At 42.5% G+C, this 20,208-nt stretch overlaps 1 protein-coding gene and 1 long non-coding RNA gene across 2 annotated transcripts; both read right to left on the bottom strand.

Moving 5' to 3' along the window:
- Nucleotides 1-18: 18 nt before the first annotated feature.
- Nucleotides 19-2,363, bottom strand: LOC135085459 (uncharacterized). Its single transcript, XR_010260119.1, has 2 exons — nt 2,274-2,363; nt 19-1,123 (listed from the first exon to the last, which is right to left on the bottom strand). It is a non-coding gene; the product is annotated as an uncharacterized LOC135085459 (long non-coding RNA).
- Nucleotides 2,364-2,606: 243 nt separating this feature from the next.
- On the bottom strand, nt 2,607-12,489 carry LOC135085130 (zinc finger protein OZF-like). The gene is made up of 7 exons (XM_063979884.1): nt 12,250-12,489; nt 7,792-7,874; nt 6,399-6,495; nt 5,303-5,418; nt 4,050-4,161; nt 3,370-3,468; nt 2,607-2,783 (listed from the first exon to the last, which is right to left on the bottom strand). Exons 1-7 carry the CDS (start codon nt 12,487-12,489, stop codon nt 2,607-2,609), a joined length of 924 nt encoding a protein of 307 aa, XP_063835954.1.
- Between the last annotated feature and the right edge of the window lie 7,719 nt (nt 12,490-20,208).

Below are 20,208 nucleotides of genomic sequence, written 5' to 3'. Positions count from 1 at the left end.
TTGTAAATAATGTCTTACTCAATACTCAATATGTTTATTGCTTCCTTAAGTACATTTAGGTGTTACATATATTTGGAGATCATTAAGGACCCTGTTGGGCGCTGCAAACTTAAAATCTAAGGAGAGGAAATCTTTCAAAGTAGATAAATAGTTTCATCCACTCGGCCGCGCCCCATGTTTGGTCTCGGTCGCGCGGGGTGCGGGGAGTGTGGTCCGAGCAAGCCGTAAGGCATTACTGTAGTGTGCGTGTGCACTCATGGAGCATTAGCGTGTACCGATAACACTCAGACATTCGCGGAAGAATGGTGGGGCTCGTCCGAGTGGATGAAACGATCTATATGTAATATAGTTTTAAATTACAAATATTTGTTCTAAAAATTGAAGTTTATTCATTGTTTATTTCTGAGTACAATTTTAAATACGAGTTCTGAACACGAACCTTAGCTTTAGAAATTAAATAAGTACATAATTAATACTGATAATACTTTTGTGATGAATAGCGATTGATATAAAAAACCATGTAAAACGAAAATTCCAAAATGAAATAAAATAGTAAAATAAAATTCGAGGGAAAATGAAACCTTTTCTTCCTACTTTTTCCCGAAGTCACATTTGGGGGAAGATGACACGGAAATTCCCATCTTCCCCTATTTGGTGTAAGTCTTTCAGGGTAAAATGGGAACTTGCATACATCTTGACACATTTCATGTCTGTTACCGTCATTTAAAAGTATGTAATACATTTTTCTACCCAAATAAGTAGATAAAGTCACTTTAAAAAAGTTTTTTTATGCCTAACAAGGCAGGTATTTGACCACAATCGCACCTGGTGTTAAGTGGGATGCAGTCTAGGATGTTACATATCTGCCCTGTAAGTGTAGTGTGTAAGTTAATTCCCAATTCGATCTTAAAAAATAAAGTGCAATTATGCGATTACATACTTCCTTTCCAAACAAATTATAGTTGTTACTATTACAGCGTCATGTTTTCTTTCTCCTCGTTTTTTTCAACATTGTATTCCTGTTGCGATATACAGGGTGTGTCTAGAAGGGCAGGGGGTGCGGCGCGGGCGGCAGCGGGGAAGCGCGCTTGGGCTTGCGCATCTTCTTCGGCTGGAGTTTCATCTGGAATTAGAAGTGGAATGTTACTTAATGAGGGCTATCGTTTTTATACTTAACAGTTGGCACCCCTGGCGATTGACAGGACCTTACTCTACAGTGGCGCCATCTTGATGAGTGCAAATGCGATAGTCCTCCTACCACTTTAGCGCTCACCAGTTGGTGCCACTGTCTTCGCTACTAGCAAGTGACAGGACCTTACTCTACAGTGGCGCCAACTGGTGAGCGCTAAAACGATAGCCCTCATTGAAAGAACCTTACTAATACAAAGTTACACAGTTGTTGAACGCTGTTTTAAAATGACATTTCCATACTAAACCATTTTTGATTTGATTTTTGATTTTTGAAACGTTACTTTAAAACACTGTTCAACGAGCGTGTAAGTTTTATTAGTAAGGGGGTTCATATGCAATAAAAAAATTGAATTTGAATCTACAGGGTGTTAGGTAAATGGGTATATGAGCCGACACTAGCCCATGTTAACATGGGCATATAAATGATATGGTGAAGTCAGAAAATTGATATCTTCATTTTAATTATTTTAATTTTCATACAAATCGGATTTTATAAAATTTATTTTGTATGAAAAATTAAAAAATAAAATGAAGATATCAAATTTCTGACTTCACTATACCATTTATATGCCCATGTTAACATGGGCTAGTGTCGGCTCATATACCCATTTACCCAACAGCCTGTAGATACTGAGAGCCCTGACTACTGGGGGATGATGTCCACAGGCGATCCTGGCTACCGAGGGATTCTATCTGCCAGAGATAGAGATTACTGGGAGATCGTGGTTACTGGGGGATTCTGGTTACCGGGGGATCACGGCTGCTGAGGGTTCTTGACTATTCTAAAATTTTGGTTACAAGAACTTGGCTACTTGAAGACTGGCTCTCGGAGGATCTTGACTACTAGGGGATCCTGTCCCCTGCGGGATCTTGTGTACTATCTACTAGGGGATCTCTAATTCTACTGGAGATCCTGGCTACGAGGGGATTCTGGCTTCTGGTTACTGAGAGATCTTGGTGCATGGGAATCCTGGCCACAAGGGTATCCAGGCTACCAGGAGATTCTGGTTACTTTTGGCTCGTAGCTCCCGAGGATCGTGGCTACTAGGGGATCGTTGCTCGCAGGGGATCCTTGCTCGTACCTTATAATGCACCTCCCGGACGTGTCTGTACAGGCTGGAGTACCAGCCGAAGGCGGCGGCGCAGTGCGCGCATTGGTAGGGCGTCTCGCTCGTGTGCATGGCTCCCGGGGATCGTGGCTACTAGGGGGTCATGGCTAACAGAGGATCGTGGCTACCGGGGGATCATGGCTGCTGGGGAGTCATGGCTAACAGGGGATTGTGGCTACTAGGGGGTCATGGCTAACAGGGGATCGTGGCTACTAGGGGGTCATGGCTAACAGGGGATCGTGGCTACTAGGGGGTCGTGGCTACCGGGGGATCATGGCTGCTAGGGGATCCTGTCCCTTGGGGATCTTAGTTACTAGGGGATCGTTGCTCGCAGGGGATCCGGGCTCGTACCTTATAATGCACCTCCCGTACGTGCCGGTAGAGACTGGAGTACCACCCGAAGGCAGCGGCGCAGTGCGCGCACTGGTAGGGCGTCTCACTCGTGTGCATGGCTACGATGTGGTACTTCAGCTTGGCCGCGTTCTGGAACAAAGTTGACAGAATAGGCTAGGTGACAAAATTTCAATTATTTGTCCGCCGAATTTTGTCAGTTGTCAGCGCCGCATACGTATTGGCGCGCTCACATACAAACCGCGCTCGGTGCGTTTCTAGAAGATGACCTACTCATTTGTATTTACTCTGGTAAGATGGTGCAATCCAGCCTAAGAAGATTAAATAGGTTATTCAGAAAATTGGACATACATCTACAAATATTACAACACAATAAAAATAATCTCGGTTAATTTTCCTTGTAATCAAAACTGTGTAATTTTTGTTTTGCAATTTTTTTCAAAGAAGAGGGAAGCCTATTATACCCTACCTTAAGAATGGTAAGTTAAAGATGGCCTGGAAATACAGATAGGGCAGAGTAAATGTCAAAGAATTTATGTTACACTGTAAACCCTTGAAAAGGATGCTGACAATAGTGACTGAGTTTCTTGCGCTGCTTCTTCTCAGCACTGGCCCATTTATTGTCCCGAAGCAGAGGTAGGGTTAATACTGGGACGTGCAAAGGGCTTTTTAAAAGAGTTTTATGAGTTTTTCTGTTTATAAAGTGTATCCAGCTCACCTGGTAGGACTTCCCGCAGATATGGCATAGGTTCTCCTTCTGCTTGTTGCGGTGTACGTTTTGCATGTGGACATACAGCGATGTGTGGCACTTGAACGGCTGGAAAATGTTTTACTATATTAATTTATCCACAAGGAAGGTAGCACGAAGGCTATGGCTGAAACGATGATGATATCAATTATTAAACAAAAGTATGAAATGAACTCATTCCTCCGAATTCATAAAAAATACAAAGGCTTGATAACTTATTTTAGTTAAAAATATGTTTTGTCCCTGTCATTATTTTCAACATTTGACATTGGCATCAACAAAAATATTGTGCAAATGCGGGTGTGTGAAGAAAATGACGCCGCATCTCTTCAGTCTGCCCGCGACCACGGCTCGTGCAACCGAGCCGAAACGTCGGAAAGGTTTTTACCTTTTGAAAAGTGTTCGTGTGTTGCCAAATCCCGTAGTAGTAAGAATTTAGTAAAAATGCAAAATGTGTACGCGTGAAAATAGTTCGAATAATATTTCCCGTTTGCAACATTTATCTTTACTACTAGTTCCTGAGATTAGCGCGTTCAAGCAAACAAACTCATCAGCTTCATAATATTAGTAAGTAGGTAGAGATAGCCTACAGACAGTTGTAAACATTGATAAACTGCGTGTGCGTACACAAGAGTTTAGAGTGTATGTACCTTGTTGCAGAGCTGGCATCGGAACTTGATGTTGTGTAAGTGTTCCCAGTCCACGTGGTCTCGTAAGCGAGTCTTGTTCACGAACTTCTTGCCGCATTCGTTGCATGTGAAGCTGAAAAATTGAATTATGAACATTTTAAAATAAGATTTAATATTTTTTGAAATGGAAACAGGTTATTTATTTGTTTGGCTTTTCAACAACTAGTACACTAGTACAATAATAGATGAAATCAAAATATTTGGATTTGAACTACACATTATTCTTGAGAGAAAAATGTCTTTTAATAAATAAGTTAAAAAATTAAGTAATATCTCTTTCTTTCTTCCTCGCTCTATCTCTCTCACTCACCTGAATCCGCTCTCTGTTTACCTAGATGCCGTGTTGGATAAATGTGTAGCAAGAAAGCTAACTCTCTCTCTCTCTCTCTGTCTCCTCCCTCTCTACTCCTTCTCTCTCGTCCCTTTTTCTCTCCTTTTCTATCTCTACCCTCTCTCTCCTCCCTCTCTCTCTGTCCTCCCTTACTCTCTCTCTCCTCCCCCTCCCTCTCCCTCACCGGAAGTCGCTCTCGGGCACGTGTCGGCGCGACACTCGTAAATGTTGCCGGTACGTGGCGACGGACGCGGACCGCTTGTCGCACGTCGCGCAGTACAGCTCGCCGCTGGCTCTCTCTCTCTTGCCTGAACTAGGTCTCAGACACATGGCAGCCGCGACACTCTCGAATGTTTACATGGAAGAAGATTGTCTGTCGCTCTCCCCCTCTATCTCTCTCTTTTCTCCCTCTCTCTCTCTCACCTGAAGTCCGCTTGTCGAACGAAGACGACTATCTCTCTCTCTCTCTTACTCTCTCTCCGTCTCTTTTTCTCTCTCTCACCTGAACTAGGTCTTAGACATATGGCAGCCGCGACACTCGCGTGTTTACTTATGGAAGAAGATTGTCTCTATCTTTCCGTCTCTTTTTCCCTCTGCGCTCTCTTTCTCCTCCCACTCTTTCCCTCTATCGCTCTCTCTATCTCTCCCCTCTATCGCTCTCTTTCTCCCTTGCTCTCTCTCTTCTCCCTCGCTCTCTGTCTTTCTTCTCCCTCGCTCTCTCTCTCTTCTCCCTCGCTCTCGTCCCTCTCTCCTCCCTCTATCGTTCTCTCTCTCCCCCCTCTCCCTCTCCCCCTCACCTGAAGTCGCTCTCGGGCACGTGTCGCCGCTGTCTCTCTCCTCCCTCTCTCTCTATCGCTCTCTCCTCCCCCTCCCTCTCCCTTACCTGAAGTCGCTCTCGGGCACGTGTCGGCGCGACACGCGCAAGTGCTGCCGGTACGTGGCGACGGATGCGAACCGCTTGTCGCACGTCGCGCAGTACAGCTCGCCGCTGTCGCGCGCCTGGACAGATAGATATTAACTGTTATGCCTTGATCACACGTACCGGAGTAATCGGGCGAGACAGTGCTCTCGGCCGAGTACTCTGTGCATAAGAACATAGCGCCGAGCAAAGCGACGAGACAGTAACTCGACTCCCGTTCAACTTACTAGGCCGAGTATCCACCATCCCGCTGCCCCGCACTGTCTCGCTCGCTCGCTCGGCAGGTCTGAACGTGCACTGTCTCACCACTCGGCCAAATGATTGACGTCACGTCCACAGATTAGAGAAAAAGAAAAGTCTCAATAGAACTGAACTGACTGTGCTAATTTCAAAACACGTGTGAACAGCTACTCGCTTACATCACTGACTCGGCTGAGTAAATATTTTACTGTCTCGCCCGTTTACTCGGTACGTGTGATCAAGGCTTTATAGATCGTTTCATCCACTCGGACGCGCCCCACCATTATTCCGCTAATGTTTGAGTGTTATCGGTACACGCTAAATGATCCATGAGTGCACACGCACACTACAGTAATGCCTTACGGCTTGCTCGGACCACACTCCCCGCACCCCGCGCGACCGGGACCAAACATTGCTGGGGCGCGCCCGAGTGGATGAAACGAACTATACACAGTGTTATTAATTGTAAAACACCAGCAAACTTGCAGGACTAAAGTCTAGTCGCCGAGCAGATAGTTCGTACGTTCGTACAATGACCCCAAGCCAACCGTCCTTATCGCTCGCGCGTAATTGTATTGCTGTTACACTCGCACACTCACTACGGCCGCCCGTCTCACAGTCGCGACAGCAATATAATTACGGGCGAGCGATAAGGACGGGTAGCTTGGGGTCATTGTACGAAATTCTACGTGCTCGGCGACCGGACTTTAGGCTGTTGTATTGAACGGCTCATTAAGCTGGTTGCAGCAACATTTATATCCGTTTTTGTCACGCATAGTATGTACATACGACTGTAAATTATTAATTGATTGCTTCATACCTTGTGCGTCCGCAAGTGTCGGCCCAGGTTGGACTTCCACTGGTACACCTTGCCGCAGCGCGGGCACGGGTAGCGATTCTGACCCTTATGGAGAACGCTGTAAGGATGCATGAGAACAACTATTAAGTGAACTGTAATGGAAAATAAATCCTCCATTTTGCCTCTGGTATCATCAACAGCCCTTTACAGTCCACTGCTAAACTATGAGCCTCCTCCACTATAGTGGAGGGTTTTGCCATAATCTCCACGCTTGGCAGACGGGTTGGAGATCGCAGTTTAAAAGATTGATGTTTTTCAGAGAGCGCTGCTGCCCATTCTCTGTTTGATGTGTAGTCCCTAAGTCGCCTCTTACGACACCCTCCGCCTCTGGTATAGTGTAGTATATTATGAGATAGACCACTAAAGGAAACTAAGATGGAAATGGCTTCCTTTCGAGCGGGTATTATGTTCAGGGACCAAGGTTCAATTAGGTCTTACCATCTTGGTTTGATACAGTGCGAGTCTTAATAAAGTGCACATATGAAAAGGAAAATGATAAGGAAATATTCCTTCGATAAAAATGGGTCTAGTTTCACCCATTTTCATTTATCCACTTTATCAAGACTGACACTGTATAGTGGGCGGAAATCTTTAATACCGCGATGCAGGTTTGTAGGCGCGAAGGCATGTGTTATAGCAAGCTTATATCAGCGCCATCTGTTGAATGATGCTTGCCACCATTTTAAGTGGCAAGTCGATAGCTGTCACAAGAGAGGTTGATGATAATGCTATTGGAATGATGATGTTACATGACAATTCAACCCATCAATGGTCACAGTCACAGGGACCCGAAATTACACAAGGACGTTTAACTACTGAAATTTGCCATAAAACTTAATAAACAAGGAAACCTTCTATTTATTGCGGCCATATCTATATCTATAAAAGCAATAGGTCATTGACTGACTCACTCATCACGAAATCTCAGAAACTACAAGTGCTAGGAGTCTAAAATTTTGCTTGGTGGTTGTTTTTAGAACGTAGGTGCTCACTAAGACGGGATTTTGCAAAATTCAACTCCTAAGGGGGTAAAACGGGATCCACGCGTATAAAGTCGTGGGCGGCCGCTAGTTATAAGATGTGGCGACGCCACTACAAACTAGTGACCAACAGATGGCGCTGTTACTACTTCACTATGGCACACTCCGCCGCTCATACAAACCTGCATCGCGGTGACGGAGTTTTATATCCTGCCAAGTATATATAGGCAAACCAAGATGGTGTAAATTGGACCTTGGTCCTCGAGCATAACACCCGCTCGGAAGGAAGCACTAACATCTAGCTTCCTTATTGTGGTTGAGCATCATATCCCACAAGATATAGTTATGTTTGGAGTGTTTACTCCCGTGCTTACTTGAGATGGTAGCGGTAGGTCTTCTTGGAGCTAAACACCTTCCCGCATTCCTCGCAAGTCGGCTTCTCGTCCGCCGCGCCGTTCTGGAACACAATAACATCTTTATTTATTCCTTGAGAATTCATACAGCGGTGCAAAGTGCTAATATAAGAACGTCAATGTGGTATTGGCGATTACAGAATTCCTTATAACCACAGAAGTTACAAACTTCTTAAGACTTCCCGCAAACTATATAAGGTCACCTCCAAAAGACAGACGATATTTAAGGGACAAATAAAACATCTTAAATTAATTCGTTTTAGATAATACAACAATATTTTTAGATTGCTAGTTTTCGAGATTTTTTGATGTTATGTTGAGGGAACCCGAAGTGCTCAGTGCGGTCCGGAGGCATGGCATCGATCGTGCCAGACAGTGCATCCGTGTACAAGGACGTCACGTCCAGCAGCTTATGTAATGAGGGCTATCGTTTTTATACTTAACAGTTGGCACCCCTGGCGATTGACAGGACCTTACTCTACAGTGGCGCCACCTTGATGAGTGCAAATGCGATGGTCCTCCTACCACTTTAGCGCTCACCAGTTGGCGCCACTGTCTTCGCTACTAGCAAGTGACAGGACCTCTACAGTGGCGCTAACTGGTGAGCGCTAAAACGATAGCCCTCATTAATGTGATAATGACAGAGGGTTTAAAAATAAAAATATTACATTTAGTTTGTTAGGAAAAGTAAAAACAGAAACTAGCCTATCATTTTTGGTTTTAATGCTAGGGTCCAATTTTTCTAATATAATTAGATGCCCTATTGAAATTTCGTCTGTCTTTTGGAGGTGACCTTATAGACTTTTTTCTGATGGTAAAGTAGGGCTGTTAATTATTATGAAAAGGTATGAATGTGCGCACATACTCTAGGTACACCAGTTTGTCTTTGCCAACTATCGATCAGTAAAAAAGTCTGAAGTCTGCAGATGTTTAAGAAATCAGCTGTTAAATTGAATTTTTAAGGGTTGCCTTCAAATAAACAAATTCAAAGTATAAATTCCCAGGATAGCTTACCTTTATGCCCAATTTTTTATGAAAAAATCCTGTATTCTAAACTAATTCTAGAAATTACAATACAATTTTTGTCTGCCTGGAAAAGATTAGTCAATGAAACTCAGATTGTAATTTAGCAATTTTATTTATAGATAACAAAAAACAACTAAATTATCTATTTGCATTTTAACAACATTTTGAAGTTAAATACATGGTGATCTTTACATACGTAAGTATGCTCAAAGTGCTGTAAAACTAAGAAAAACACTGTGCTTCTAAGTTCTAAAATGCCGTTGTCCGTGTGCGTCAGAATGGACGGTCACTACCCACATTTCACATCGAAACAAATATTGAAAGTTGCTACCCTGTTGCTACTAGTTGTTAGTTAGTAAGTACCTTAATGAAAAAGGGCTACTATAAAGTCGATGATTATTTAAAAGATAAAAATGTTTGGGATGCGTTACTGTCTAGCTCGCATAAATATTTGTCGCAGACGGTCATGAGTACGGACACTAAAGTGAAACGCAAGTGCGCCACCTAGCGGCGAATCAGCGCAACACCGCTTTGGCGCGCTTCGACAGAGTCGTAACGGTCACGGCGGGACGGATCGAACTCACTTTCGCTCCGGACGCCGACAAGAGAAGACATCGTCACGGAACTGTCCCACGTTTCACCTAGTGCCTATTTTATCGCTCGACGAAGTCTAGATTGTAATACTAAGAACTAAGTGCTGATTTTGAACTCTATTTGACGATCATTAAAAAGTGTTCGAACACAAGTCTCATTCTCATTGCACGATACCCTATTTCGCCCACAATATCTGAGGTTCGAATCCCTGACGAGCCGACATCAGAATTGGGATCGAATCGTGCAATTGAGATCACTTTCAACGATATTGGAACCAACACGCTAATGAAGAGGCCAACATTTGCGACGTGCTATTTTGGACCAACAAAATAAGAACATACCTACCTATACCTACTACCGGCAAGCTCCTTTGGCATCCAGGAACCGCTCGCTCGCTGGTCGTTCACTGGGCCTCGACCAATGTCGTCTCACCCGGTGGGCTAGTACCGCGCTGAGGGCGGGGTAGTGGTGTCAAAGTCGAGCTGAGGGTATGCCCGGAAAATAACCGGCCAGAAGGTTGAAGGATTGGCTCACAGCATTGGACCGGCGCGGGACGGCGGTCAAGCTCACAATTACGTTGGACCGGCGCAGGACGGCGGTCAAGCTCACAGCATTGGACTGGCGCGGGGTGGTGGTCAAGCTCACGGCAATGGACGGCGGCGGCGGTCAAGTGGAGAACATTGGACCGGCGTGGCCCGGAACGAGGTTGCCCGCGAGTACTCTTGGATCACACACAAGGGTGAGCGATATTGTTTTTCATTTGATTCTTTTGCTGAATACTTGTTGTTGTTGGTTAAAGATTGTCGCCAAGATTGAGTGGCAGACGTTTCAATAATGTTACTGTAATGACCGGTATAGGTCAAACACAAGTAGTCAGCACAGAATACATTTTATGTTGTGTAATGATTAACGATCGAATTGGAGGAATGCCCATCAGTCGAGTGCCGATTGATTAGTAATAACGATGATTTGAGTAATGATATTAGTGATGTAGAGGCCACTGAGTGATAGTCACAGGGATGACTACCACTATGTTCGTAATCACAGGGATGATTGCGATGTGTGATGTAATCACAGGGATGATTACATAATTTTGACTTGATGACGGACCATAGACTTTCGACTTATGACGATATCGTGATCACAGGGATGATTGCGATTAGTAATGTAGTCACAGGGATGATTACATTATTTTGAAACCTATAGTCACAGGGATGACTTGGGGTGTAGTGTGCAGTTACAGGGATAATTGCAATAGTAGTCACAGGGATGATTACTTTATTTTGAAACCTATAGTCACAGGGATGACTTGGGTATTGTGCAGTTACAGGGATAATTGCAATAGTAGTCACAGGGATGATTACTTTATTTTGAAACCTATAGTCACAGGGATGACTTGGGGTGTATTGTGCAGTTACAGGGATAATTGCAATTGTAATCACAGGGATGATTACTAGTGATTGTTACAGGGATAACATTCACTCATTTTGAGAGTCACAGGGATGGCTTTCAAAGTTGTGGCACTTACATACCTACTATTCATGATGATTTCTTTAAATTTGACTAAAAGGCACTTGTACTTTTTGGCTTTTCTCTAGTATTTTCGTTAAAGTACGTTTTATAGGACAAAGGTAGTTTTCAGTTGATGAATTTTCATGTTTTACCGTCTGGTAGAAGGTAGTTGTTTACCAATTAGTATTACGTCCAATCGAGTGATAATTTAATCTTAATTCAAAATAATTTTTGGTTTGGCTCAGTGGTACAAATGGTATAAAAAAAAGGGGGGCCGTTAAGAACATGCAATAAATTGCGTCACGTGCTCAATCACGCGTGACCTCAGCTGAGTTTACATTGAATGAAGATGTTATTGTAAATTATTTGGTTCCTAGGTGGTAGGTTCACCACTGATGTGAATATTATCGATACGGACGTACGTGACGGATGTAAATAGACTGAAACTATTAGAATTGCTTAGATAGACTTCCTGAATTCCTTGTCGGTTTACCTTGTAGGTACTCTTTTAGTGGAATACAGGCGGTGAGCTTAAAATAAGGTTTCATCTTAGGAAAGTAGCAGCCTTGCCAATTTGCACTTGCGTACCTACTATTCATGATCAATTGAGAAGAATGCCATAGGGTTATGTACCAGTCTAAAGTTGAAGTCGAGGTACATGCTGATCACAGTTGTGGTGATGATGATTATTTTTTCTGTAATGGGAACTCGAGTTTGCTCTTGAGCCGTAATTGTGGTGTGTAGTCGGTGAGTGATGCACACGGTGGCAGAGAACGTGGTCTTGGTAGACCGTAGTGTGTAGTCCGTGGGTGATGCACACAGTGTTGTGATGGTACTTAATGGTACAGTTTCAGTAATGGTGATTACTGTGGCATATGGAGATACTCGAGTGTCCTACAAATTTATTAGTGACTAACATTATTGAAGTGTTGAAGTTAATGATCATGTTACATAGCCCTGGCTACTTCTATGTTCTTAAATGTTAAGTTTCGATTTTAGAAAATAATTAGAATTGAGTTAGTTTACTTTCATGTTTTAATAGCAGTGATTGTGGTAGCGATTGGTAGTGTAATTATGAACATTGGATTGCAATGAAATTAGAACGCCTGAGGTAGACGTGTCTAATGTAGTACAAAAATGCTAGATAAAGTATTTGGTAGATGAGTGTACTTGATGGAGGTACATTGCTTTTTCATGGATGATAATGAATCCCCTACATTCATATGGACATGGACCTTAAACCAGTTGTAGGATTAGTCGATCAAAACTCAATTATTTTAAAGTTACTTTTCTCAGTATCGTAGTATGCAAGTCGCTCAGATTGCTTGCATCTCCCGTGCATTCGTAGTCGTAAGCGTAAATCGGGCCTGATTTCCCGTAGCAGTGCGGCCATGACTGTGAATGGCATGCGTTTGGCGGGGAGGTGTAAACGATCGCTGTGAGTCCACCGGATTGTTTGTATTCGGGTACCGGAGGGAGGTAGCCCATGATTGTGTTGTATTTGGGTACTGGATGAAAGTAGCCCATGATGTGTTGTATTCGGGTACCGGATGGAGGTAGCCCATGTTTGTGATATGGTGTAAGAAACAATCGGATGGAGATGAAGAGTATTGTTTACTGCTTTGCTGACCTTAGTTATTATGATGATGTAGTTTATTGAGTTTTGATGGACCTTAATCTCTATTGTGTTTTGATAATGTATCAAGCGATCGCTAGGTAGATAGTAGCGTACGTGCCTCGCTGTATCGCACCTGCCGCGTTTCCGAATAGTCATCCGTTAAAATCTAACTGATCGTTGATTATTTCGTATTAAATTCTAATTGATTGTGGGAATAGACGTCTATACTGTAAATAGAGACGAATATTTCGAGTTTTCCCGCCATGTTAGACCCACTTTATAATGAGTCAACCCATCTACCTTCGTGGAAATTGTGGAAATCTATGATGGTGACCGTTATGTTTTAAGATCCCTAATAATTAACAAACGTGTATTGAGTATTCACATGATCGTGTCAGGAAGACCCCTGAAGGCCCAGTACCTATTGAGATTGTGAGGGAAACGAGTTGGATGACTAAGTTCCATCTAATTAATTACAAGCACAGTTTTCTCAATTGTTTGGTCGGAGATTGTACCAGGATGCCGTAGCCGTAGCCTATTAGAAACTGGTATCTGCTCTGAGTAGTCCGTGGGAATTCGGTAGTGCGATAGTTCTGGGTGGTGCAGTAGGATCTGGCAGTGTGTAGCTAAGATCATAAAGTCATTGGTTGATTGACTTAGGCTCCCGAGGTAGGGTAGCAAAATGTGAACCGCGATTGTGATACCTGGGACTCATTCAATTTTTGAAGTAATTTTTGGTAATGATGATTTACCACATGGTCTTAGTGACTTCAATGTAGCAATTATTAGGAATTGTGAATAGTAGTGATACGATTCCTAAAAGCTAGGTAGTTTCTAATAGATAGCTATGGTTACTAGTTAGAAACACTAGACATCTACTTGGATGGCTTTTATTTGGAAGAGTGGATAGAGTATAGTAAACTAGTAGTAGAAAGAGTAACTAGTAGTAGAAAGAGTAACTAGTAGTAGAAAGAGTAACTAGTAGTAGAAAGAGTAACTAGTAGTAGAAAGAGTAACTAGTAGTAGAAAGAGTAACTAGTTGTAGAAAGAGTAACTAGTTGTAGAAAGAGTATCTAGTAGTACTGAAAGTTTAGTTTCCTCATTTCTGAAAGCACATAAGTTGCTTGAAATAGGATTGGCCGAGCGGATACTGTGCTGTTCTTTTGGTTTTTTCAGATGATCACACGAGGACGTGTGACACGCAGGATGGCCGTGTCGCAGACGGTCATGAGTACGGACACTAAAGTGAAACGCAAGTGCGCCACCTAGCGGCGAATCAGCGCAACACAGCTTTGGCGCGCTTCGACAGAGTCGTAACGGTCACGGCGGGACGGATCGAACTCACTTTCGCTCCGGACGCCGACAAGAGAAGACATCGTCACGGAACTGTCCCACGTTTCACCTAGTGCCTATTTTATCGCTCGACGAAGTCTAGATTGTAATACTAAGAACTAAGTGCTGATTTTGAACTCTATTTGACGATCATTAAAAGTGTTCGAACACAAGTCTCATTCTCATTGCACGATACCCTATTTCGCCCACAATATCTGAGGTTCGAATCCCTGACGAGCCGACATATTTATAACTATGTATATTTTAAAGCCTGTAAACCTTTGAAAAAGAGGCTGACAATAGTGTCTGAGTTTCTTGCGCTGCTTCTTCTCAGCACTGGCCCATTTGTTGTCCTGAAGCAGTGGTAGGGTTAATACTGGGGCGTGTAAAAGTGCTTTTTAGGGTTCCGTAGCCAAATGGCAAAAAACGGAACCCTTATAGATTCGTCATGTCTGTCTGTCTGTCCGTCCGTATGTCACAGCCATTTTTTTCCGAAACTATAAGAGCTATACTGTTGAAACTTGGTAAGTAGATGTATTCTGTGAACCGCATTAAGATTTTGATGCAAAAATAAAAAAATAATAATAAATATTGGGGGCTCCCCATACTTAGAACTGAAACTCAAAATTTTTTTTTTCATCAAACATACGTGTGGGTTTCTAAAATACTTTTTTTCTAAACCGAATAGTTAGCGTGACAGACGCTTCCAAAGTGGAAAAAAGTTGGTCCCCCCCCCCCCCCTCTAACTTCTAAAATAAGAAAATGAAAAATCTAAAAAAAACATATGATGTACATTACTATAAAAACTACCAACGAAAATTGTTTTGAACGAGATATAGTAAGTAGTTTTTTTTAATACCTCGTAAATCGTAAACCGCTTATTACCGCGTAATCTTTCATACAAATAACATAAATTAAAAAAAAAAAAATTTTTCATAAATCAATGGTACGGAACCCTTTGTGCGTGAGTCCGACACGCACTTGGCCGGTTTTTTAAGCCTATTTACAGAAATAAATGAGTTTTATGAGTAGTTGCTACCCTCGATTTAAAGAAAATAATGTACTTTCTTAGGTGACTCGCCATCCTAGCCTCAGAATGGCTGGTCACCTATCCAGCGAGAACAAACTGCGCTAGTAAAAAGAGTTTGATTTTAACCAACAGTTACTGGGTAGCAACTTTCAATATTTGTTTCGATGTAAAATATGGGTAGTGACCGTCCATTCTGACGCACACTGTTGTCCCACCAACCAAAAATAACAAACATTTTCATCCGTACCATTCAAATAACTTAAAAAATTAAATTAATTGAGTTTTATCCATTTATTATTGACCTGTAAAGATAGTATAATAAGTTAGTGAAAATAAAAATAAATAAAATAAAATAAAAAACATTCGAGACAGTAGACAATCGTGGTGCTCCTAACGCCCGTATTCACAAACATTACTGTGAGGTCTCACAGTGCGCGTGGACGCACAGGGTGACACACGAACCAATCACAGAGCTCTATTCAACGCTGTGCGTTCGATTTGCTGCTTCAATTAAGCAAGCATCGTTTGTGAATACGGGCGTAAGTAACCGTAGATGATTAGCTAAGAACTAAAGCCCGGTCTGCGAGCACGTAGAATTTTGTCCAATGACCCCAAGCTACCCATCCTTATCGCTCGCGCGTGATTATATTGCTGTCGCGACTGTGCGACGGGCGCCCGCAGTGAGTGTGCGAGCGCGACAGCAACATAATTACGCGCGAGCGATAAGGATGGGTAGCTTGGGGTCATTGGACAAAATTCTACGTGCTCGCAGACCAGACTATAGATAGACAAAATATTGTTATTTTTTATTATTTTTCAAATTAAGCTTTTTATTAGACTTCAACAGCTCCTCAAAATCGTCGACATACGCAACCGTGAAATAGTGGTTCTGGTTTTCTTCCACCAACTCCGACCAGAGCTCTGCCTTCAAATGGTCAGAGCATATTCGACAGTCTTTAGGTACATAAAAGCTGTGGTATATAAATAACTTGACTCGTATATTTAGTGGGACGCTTTTCATGAATTTCGCTGTGCATTTTGGGAATATACACTTGGCGTGGGTATTGGGTGCTCTTTTGATATCTGGTAACATGACCATGTCAGGTGGGTCAGGTTTGGGCTCCGGTTTGGTGGTTTCCTTTTTATAAGCGGCCTCCGCTCGCTGGAAACACTTGTGGCATACGCGGTGGGACGGTTCCAGCTGTGAAAGAAATAGTATAGTATGGAGATTATTTGTAAATGAAATACAGTGTCTATGAAATTATTTAAAATTGTACATTAAAAAAAAAACAGTCAAATTAAAATAAGTTTTCTCGGTTTCTGGGCGTTATTATGAGGCAATTTTTTTTGTACGTCAGACGGATAATAAGAAACTATTGAACACGTATTTTTTCAAATAATTACACTGATAAATAGAGTTGAAATATCGCGTGACGTCACGATTGTGTAGATTTTTTATAGAGTAGTGACGTCACGCAACATTTCAACTCGATCGATGTACCCCTAATTATATCATTATAAAAAAAGAAGAAAAGATACGTGTCTGATATTTTTTATTATCTGCCTGAAGGACTAATTACAATTTTTATTACATCCCTATTCTATAATAATAATAAATTCAGTTGCAAGATTTGACCCACAACTATCACATAAAAAGAACACTCACAGGCGAAGTCAAATAAATGTTTGTAAAATATTTGATAGTAATAAATTCAGTTGCAAGATTTGTCCCACAACTATCACATAAAAAGAACACTCACAACAAGCGAAGTCAAATAAATGTTTGTAAAATATTTGATAGTAATAAATTCAGTTGCAAGATTTGTCCCACAACTGTCACATAAAAAAACACTCACAAGCGAAGTCAAATAAATGTTTGTAAAATATTACATGGAGTTACGCAAATAAAGAAATTTGACAACATTTAATTTAATTATTTTGTATAATTTCTTGAATCACGAATAATTGATTCTGTTGCATGCCGATATGATATGATGTAGCTGAACAATATAATTTTTTATGTGACCTATATGTACCTACATTATGCAATAAATGATTTTGATTTGATTTGATTTGAATTATTACTTTACCTCTCGTGGCTCCACCCACTTTTGCACCACGCCCACAACATGGCATCTCTTCTCCTCCCACACGTCGTGACATCTTGCACCCGCTAGTGACTTCCCACATACAACGCAGACGAACTTATGGCCCACTATGGGGTCTACGATGGGGTCTATGGCAGTCTTTGTGTTGTTGACTTCTGAGATTGTCGCGTCAATGGTATCAGTTAGTATTAATGTATGGCAAGTGGTGCAAACGTAGTCGGATGATGTCGCCTGGAATATAAAAAAAATAATTAAGAGAATTTAAAGGAAATGTCAACGAAAAAATATAGAAAGCAATAATTTTTTTTAGATCGGATTTTACCTATAAACGAGTTTAAAATAATCAAAAGAGCTGTAATTGTCATGACAACGGATTAGGCAGTCAAGTACTGTCAACAGAAAATAAATTTGTTATTTGCATTAATAAACGAGAAGACATGGCGATTATGGCAAATACAGTCCTGGGAAAGAAAGGACCGAACGTTGTGGAAATCCTTGAGGGAGACCTGTGTCCAGTAGTGGACGTCATTTGGCTGAAACGAACGAAACAGAAAAAATATTATTTTGTTAACAGCCAGTGGCATAAGCTAATTAATATAGTCCCAACGATTTTGAAACGTCAAGTGGCAAAAATCAAAAACTAACAACCCAGTATTGACAGTAGCGCCCTTCTGACAATGTCATAGCTGGGACGGTTCAGTGTAGGACATTAACAAAATGATTTTCTCTTTGACAGTGCGGGACAGTAATCAATCCATTGTCATGACAATTGCAGTGTTAGTTTTATTAATTTATCGGTGAAGACCTTATACTGTTTTTTTAAATTTAAACTACCCTCAACACTTACCACCCTCGGCGCGATCTGCTTCTGAACCCTCAACAGAACCTCTCTATCGTCCAGAACGTGCCGCCTCAACCTCTCCAGGTGAATATTGCAGTTGACACACCTCAGTACCACCCGCGGGACGGCGCTTGACGACGGTGTAGAATAGTACTTGGCCGCTCGGTCGGCTTTTTGCCAGCAAGGATGGCATATGTAGTGGGAGGCGCGGACCTGAAATCGTAATAGACTGATAAAATACTTTTCATTAAATAAATTAATAAATTACTACTACATAATAACCACACACACACAAACACACACACACACACACACACACAGACACACACACAATTTTCAGTTCCTACTTGTAAATAAGTCAATAGATATGCATTGCATTTCCTAGCTGTAAAATTTCATAATGTAAATCATTGTAAATGGAGAGCGGGGTTTTTTAACACAAGTATCTACTTATACTTAAAAGAAAACCCCAATCGAAACCCTGTTTAAATTCAAACCTGATTCTAAATAAACAATTTTGTATTTGATTTCTTATAACCACCTCTGTGGCCCAGTGGTAAAAGACCACCTGTAGTTTAAATTGAAAGTTAGTATGGAAATGTCAAACCAATGTTCTTCCCGGGTTCAACTTTTTGAAGGGCGGTGCTCCTGCCTGATGCCCCCCCCCCCCCCCCCCCCTCTAGAATAGTCCGATGCCCTCCCCCCCTCCAGGATGCTAGGCTACCGATTCAAAGATGAAAGTTGATATTATACTCACTCATGAGTTATGATGCTAATGCCATGGCATGTCATGGGCCAGGCCACCTTTGAAAGAGCCCTGGATACGCCAATGCAGTGGACGTCCTTTGACTTTATGAGGTTGTCCGTCCACCTAGTTGGATGAACATCTCACCCATTCATGGTTCAAGTATTTAGGTATAAAAGATAAATTTATTTATTTATTTAAACTTTTAGCACACATACAAACAATGCACTGTGGCGGACTTAATGCCGGATGGCATTCTCTGCCAGTCAATATATGTAGCAGGGAAGCGCTGGACGCAGGCCGCTACCAATCGATCAACATGGAAAGCATTGGGGGAGGCCTATGTTCAGCAGTGGACGTCCTGTGGCTGAAATGATGATGATGAAAAGATACTAAAATACTTGCCTGTTCAGGTTGAAGCCGCTCCACGTTCTTAATACGCACATGGTGCTGAGTGTCAGTCCTTAGCGCTAGCAGCTGGTGCGATCTAGTTTTGGCCACGAATTGCTTGTGGGAGAGGGCGCAGGCAGTCTTTGCCTACTGACGAGGCGTTGGTTACTAGGTGGACCGACGATCTGGTAGCAGGAAGTAACATGGATGCGGGCAGCGCATGACCAGTGGTTATGGAAATCCTTGGGGGAGAATGATCCGTTGTCCCTCCAACAGAATGGTCCGTTGTCCCTCCCCCTGAATGGTCCGTTGTCCCTCCCCCAGACCGGTCCGTTGTCCCTACCCCAGACCGGTCCGTTGTCCCTCCCCCAGAATGGTCCGTTGTCCCTCCCCCCTAGAATGGTCCGTTGTCCCTCCCCAGAATGGTCCGTTGTCCCTCCCCCAGACCGGTCCGTTGTCCCTACCCCAGACCGGTCCGTTGTCCCTCCCCCAGAATGGTCCGTTGTCCCTTCCCCCCAGAATGGTCTATGCCACCCCTCCCCCCAGAATGGTCTATGCCACCCCTCCCCCCAGAATGGTCTATTGCCCGTCCTCCATGATATTGGGCTACCGATTCAAAGATGATAGTTGTTGTACTCACTAATGAGCTATGATGCTAAGGAAATCTCACCCATTCATTATTCGAGTATTAAAAGATACATGTAGCAGGGAAGCGCTGGACGCAGGCCGCTACCAATCGATCAACATGGAAAGCATTGGGGGAGGCCTATGTTCAGCAGTGGACGTCCTGTGGCTGAAATGATGATGATGATGAAAAGATACTAAAATACTTGCCTGTTCAGGTTGAAGCCGCTCCAAAATCACGTTCTTAATACGAACATGGTGCTGAGTGTCGGTCCTTAACGCTAGAAGCTGGTGCGATCTAGTTTTGGCCGCGAATTGCTTGTGGCAGAAGACGCATTCTTTTCCTACTGAGGACGCATTGGTCACTGCCTCGGGCACATCGGGCCAAGAAGATGTGTATATGGAGTTGTCGGGCTCCTGGAATTTGATGTCTTTTGTGAATCAAATATGAAATAATTAGGTCAAAAAATGAAAAACATATAATAGCGTTATTATAAAAAACTTAAACAGACGTTAGACACGTGTTTATAATGACATTTCTATATAAATGACAATTTA

Source organism: Ostrinia nubilalis, chromosome 28 (assembly GCF_963855985.1).
Source record: "Ostrinia nubilalis chromosome 28, ilOstNubi1.1, whole genome shotgun sequence".
NCBI classification, from domain to species: domain Eukaryota; kingdom Metazoa; phylum Arthropoda; class Insecta; order Lepidoptera; family Crambidae; genus Ostrinia; species Ostrinia nubilalis.
This window is presented reverse-complemented; position numbering and strand designations above follow the sequence as displayed.